The sequence below is a fragment of the Mytilus californianus genome, unplaced genomic scaffold, assembly GCF_021869535.1.
Source record: "Mytilus californianus isolate M0D057914Y unplaced genomic scaffold, xbMytCali1.0.p SCAF_12, whole genome shotgun sequence".
NCBI classification, from domain to species: domain Eukaryota; kingdom Metazoa; phylum Mollusca; class Bivalvia; order Mytilida; family Mytilidae; genus Mytilus; species Mytilus californianus.
Window position 1 is genome coordinate 2,157,998 of NW_026262604.1, and position 5,699 is coordinate 2,163,696.

At 34.2% G+C, this 5,699-nt stretch overlaps 1 protein-coding gene across 1 annotated transcript; it reads right to left on the minus strand.

Moving 5' to 3' along the window:
- Positions 1 to 2,078: 2,078 nt before the first annotated feature.
- Positions 2,079 to 4,852, minus strand: LOC127721200 (uncharacterized). The gene is made up of 2 exons (XM_052227883.1): positions 3,842 to 4,852; positions 2,079 to 2,873 (listed from the first exon to the last, which is right to left on the minus strand). The coding sequence occupies exons 1-2, from the start codon at positions 4,707 to 4,709 to the stop codon at positions 2,215 to 2,217; spliced, it is 1,527 nt and encodes a 508-aa protein (XP_052083843.1). The 5' UTR covers positions 4,710 to 4,852; the 3' UTR covers positions 2,079 to 2,214.
- Positions 4,853 to 5,699: the final 847 nt, after the last annotated feature.

Genomic DNA, 5,699 nt, shown 5'->3' on the forward strand with positions numbered 1-5,699 from the left:
AAGCGGCAAAAATGTTTTTCTAGACATTTAACATGAGCTGCAAAAATTTCTTTACAGCCGTTAACTTTTACCTGGTTGGCTGCACGCGCCTGATGAAGGTAATGTGTTGAGCGAAATATTGCGTGAATAATATGAAATATAACAACTAATTTTATAACACTCATTAGTGTGTTAAAGTTACATTCTTAGGCACTTGTATAATTTAATGTAGTAACTGCATCAGTTTATTTACAAACTGATCCACGCCTAGATAGATTGAATGTTGATTGTTGCTATTTTTGGACACTATATATTAGCAGGGTTTAAGAACATTTGTTGTTCGACCTGCTAGTCAAATGCGTTTTGTTAAAATATACTTATCACTTTTTTGGTCTTTTGGAAAATGTTGTTTGTGCTGTATTTAGACCCATCTAACAAGAAATTTGTTTTGCATGCACACGTATAAAAATTGCGGTTTTTATCCAACACAATCATAGGTTTGAACGTTGTTTTCAATTTAGACTTGTTTATATATATATACCAAACGAAAACTGTTTCATCGTATATATGAACGGTAAAACAAACTCAAAACTAAACTAAGCATTTCACTTCTTCTGGATAAGACGTAGCGGTATGGGCTTTGCTCACTGTTGAAAGCCGTATAGTGACCTATATAGTTGTTAATTTCTTGATCATTTGGTCTCTTGTGAAGAGTTGCCCATTGGCTATCATACAACGTCTTCTCTTTTTATATCATAATTGGCATTCTAAATTAAACAGTAGATAGACCAAATGAAATACGAAGTTGAAGAGGATTGGAAACCCCAATTCAAAACAGTTCAAACTGACATAAAATATACACCGTCTGACAACAGTGAAATTGACCATGTGATAACAAATACAAGGCGTAAAATTCAGTACGCCAAATGCTTTGTTTATATAAGAGGTGTCAGTGTAGCTATGAACAAAACATTAAAAATGCCAAATCAAATAAACAAAGAATGGGGGTGGGGTGGGGTGGGGTGGGGGTTTGGGGGGGGGGGGGGGGTCGGGGGGGGGGGGGGGGGGGTGATTTTGATGCTTCTTTTACATGTTGTATAAATGCTGTAGTTGAAAATGTCGATAAATGATATTATTATACCTTACATTATATAGTAAATACTTGATTGGCTAATACGGAATCACGTGTCATAGTTTAATTTCGATGTTTTTTTTTTCTCCAAAAAATGGCAGGAGCGATGAATAACGCTAACAAATTAAAGCTTCCATCAAACAACCCTATTATTCCCCGGTGAATAACCCCGACAAATTGAAGCCTCCATCGAACACCCCTATTATTCACCGGTGAAGAACCCTCGTCGTACTCAATGATCAATAGTTGACTCCCTTTAAAGTATGACGTCTATTAACGTCAGAGAAACAAAAACAAATATGGCAACGGCCAGGTAAGAAGTCCATCAAGTGACGACGAAACAAGACCATACAAGAGTTGGAAATTCATCTTGTGTCGACGATATCTCTTGTGAACGGCCCTTTTCAAGGCCATCTATATTTTACAGAAAGAGTCTACCTTTGTTGTACATACGCGAAATGTCAATAGACACAAAATAGTTTTCTAACGTAAGTATTTTGACAATCTGTTACAATATTTTACTTTTACTAGTAACATGTTCGTTCGGTACAATAAAACAATTATGGCCCATTGAGTCGATGAATATCCAAAATGGTCAACCCGAGTAACAGGTTATTACACTCGGGCTAAAGCACTGGTGGAATAACCCTTACTCGGGTTGACCATTTTGGATATTCACCTCCTCAGCGGGCCATAATTGTATATGGTCCTTTTTGAGATAAACGTTAATGATTTATATCACAAATCTGTTGAAATCAATATCAATTTTGTTTTTGGTTAAAGGCGATTGTATCGTGCCTATATTTGGCTATACTTTAGACCCCTTTTGTTTTGTTCGGCTCCTCAACGTTTGTTTAGGGATTAGTTTTTCAAATGTTTTGGTCTTTTGCATCATTGATGAGATATTCATTGTCGTATTGGATATCTGGTGCAGTAAAGATGATACAGTTAATGATACTTGTCCAAATGAAATATATGATACGATTTTATTTTAGAAAGACAATCTACAGCTACAATATTAGGAATTTGTAACACGATATTTAAATGTTCTGTTTTAGCCAATTTGAATATTGGTTTGAAATTTTCTAACTTAAAACTGACAATCAAACGTCTTTCATTTCAATTTCTCTAGGGAAAATATGAAAGTGATCTAGATCACTGAACTGTTGCAATATAGAAGAATCGTTTCTTGTGGTTAATAAAAACTTCACCCAGCTTGGAAATTCAGTGTATCGTGCCTGCAGTAATGAAACTAATTGTACCCCCATTTGGCTGCTATAGCATTGGTCAATTCCATCAACGATTATTAAAAGTTTGTGACCTAATGCTGATTTCAGTTCATTTAGTTGATGAATGACAAAGTTGTCTAAACAATAATAAGGATCATCGATACAGACTCCTTTGATGTCCGTCCATTGTGTGTCTACTTCCTCTAGTAGTTTTTGATATCTTGGGTATGAACAACTTATCCGTTGCATTAGATTTAGTACAAATTTCTCTGGCATTTGAAGCATTTTAACGTCGCGTTTACAGATATGGTAAATAATTGTGTATCCCTTAAGTCTGCAATGGTCTTTATTTTTAATTATGTCGGCAACAAATGCTGATTTTCCATATCCAGGACCCGCAATCATAATTACACCTTTTGCATCCGTAACATTGATTCTATGAAATGTTTCATCTATCAGCCATTTTCTCCCGACAAAGTTTCTCTGTTGCTGAAGGTAAAATTCAAATTGCAATCCATATCCAAGATTACAACCTATAAAGGAAAAAAAAATACACAAATAAAATTAGATGAACAGCTTTCCTAAAGAGCAGTTAATGAAATTCTGTTTAAAGGAGACTCAAATTAAACTAAAACAAGAATGTACCTAATTCTTAGCATACCCACACTACTATTTTAAAATATCGGATAAGTGTCTGACAGAAGCTCACGAGTGTTGTTATCACTCTTGCTGCTGGCAAGGTATTTTTGTTCAGTTGTACTAAAGATATGTGTGACAACATTTTTTCGAGTTCACTCAACATATTGGAAAATTCAAATTATCGGCAGTCAATAAGTAGGTATCTGAAATTTTCCAAAAGCGCTCACACAATACAACTTACCACTCAAGTTGCTAGCCAAAGATAAAGACATTGTGTTCATGCAGTAGTTTCTGCGTACAATGTGATGATTTGTTGGACGGACGTACGGATAGGCTGATTGCATTTTAACAGTTAAGTCATAGGATGAAAAGTTTTGTTGACAGATTCGCCCCCCTTAAAAAAAGCACTCATATACAGATAACACGATACTTTACATATACCCGAGATAAATGTTTTATATCTATGATATGAAATCAAACAGTCTGTAAAAATTGTCATAATATTATTGCACGTATTGCCCTTTCTTTTTATATTTAGTTTTACATTCGGGGACATTACAATAGGCAGCCTGCAGGTCATCTCAATAAGTATAAGATATCATTAGTCCAAACGTACGCACGAAATGCTGATACTTTATTATAATTTGCTACATTTTTACACTGGTTAATATTTAGTATGTTCTGAATCAAAATAAAGAATTTGACTCAATTCTGTTGTTTATGAATATGCAGTAAATGCCTCTTTTATCGCTGATCTAAAGAGGATACTATTGTAGTTTAAAAATAACCTTTAATCAATAGGGTAACCGACTTATAAATAAACTATTTATTTTGTCACAGTTGACGTAAAATAAGGACTTACCAGTAAATTGTAGAGAACCGGAACTTGGAGAACCAGAACTTGGAGAACCGACCAAAATGTTCGAAGGATCTATCTTAAATAACATTACTCCAATGCATATGCATAATATGGCAAAGATCCAAATATAGACTTTCGATCGATCTACTTTGGAAGTTATCTTTTTGTGCATTTTATTAACTTCTTCCTCACTTATAAGGTTGTAACTGATCAACTCATTATACGATATCTCTACCAGTATTTGAATCTTGTCATATACCTTTTTCGCTGATTGATTATCCAGGTGAGGGAACAGAAATGTCCCAATTGCTTTACAATATTCAACTTTATGGTCATTAGAAATCCAGTTTGCATGTGTCACATCATTTCTTATATTCACTATTGTCTGTGGTTTAACAATTTTATCAAATTTAGCGTAGACGTAAGTACAATTAATTATTTTCTTAAGTATTATTGCAAGATCACTGTGATCACAAGAGGAAACCAAACGTTTTGGTCCGAAATACCATATCGGAACAAAACATTTTTCAACTTCGAACGGATCTGTTGGCCATTTGGACGAATCGATTTCTGACCAACAAATTGTTCTTTTAGTCATCTTGTCGCTAAGTGTGTGACTTGACAAAATTGAGGTTCTCCAACTCGCACAGGTCTGGCACCAGTTCGCTACTGATTTTGTTTCGTCTTGGCTGCAAGAACCTAGACATTGAGTATGATTTTTAAGATCTTCCTTAAGTGAATTATGGAAAAGCTCAAATTCTCTCTTGACGAGGCCTTGTATTCCTTCTACAAGATATTGCAGTGTGAATAAAACAAGAGTCCGATTGCTTTGCTGCCGGCAGTCATTCAGTATCTCGAAAATACATTCCATTCCAAGTAATTTATCTTTTTACCGATCAAAAGAGACTTTGTGCACTACAACAGTTTTTTTCTATAACATCACTCTAGTGTCATTAACAGGTAAATACGCATAAAATATTTTAACTTTTACAAACTACTTGTGTAGGAACATGTTTAAGATTAAATGATTTGAACTACAGTACAATTAACGTAACATCACAAATAAATAAAGCATTGGTATCTATCATGTCCTTCAAAGAAAGAGACGTCTACCTATATATGTTTAATTTATAACTGATATCTTCACAATTTGTTTGATTAATGTGAATCTGCATTTGTTCTGTCAAAGCTATCTTGTGTTTTTATATGCGACGTACAGTTCACAAAGCATGCACTGTAGATAGGTACGTGTAATTAGATATTTTAAAAGGCGAGTTCTATACCATTACACAGTTAAAGGTAATATACGAATTGAAAGAAACTCACTGAAGCAAATTATGTCCTTCTATATAGAAAAACAAAAAGGGCACCGTCAGCTTTAAATGTTTAAGGTACGGTTGGACCTAGATATAAAATAAAGTTAAATGCATATTTTGTTTCAGACTTTGCTTTTGATTTAGGGGGGTGGGGGTGCAGTCGTAACAATATTTTAACAGTCAGGCAACAGCAAGAAAAATTATTATAGAATTGCACTATTGTAGTAGAAAGATAAGATAAATGTTCATGCGCATGATGCGTGTACGACACATAGCAAATAGAGTCTTATGGCAACTAACTATTCAACGTTCACAACTTATTTTCATTAAAATGTTAAACGAGAATGCAAGTTCGGAAGGATACGAATCGTTTACTTGTGTTTTAAGCAAAATTGATTTTAATGTAAAAAAAATAGATATTATGTGTTTATTGTCTCAAATCTACTTTAATTGCATTGTTTGCTAGACGATAATAATAACGGCATACATATCGGTGACAATAAGTACTAATAAAATCATTTTTTTCTCGCTTAGGCCGAAAGTTG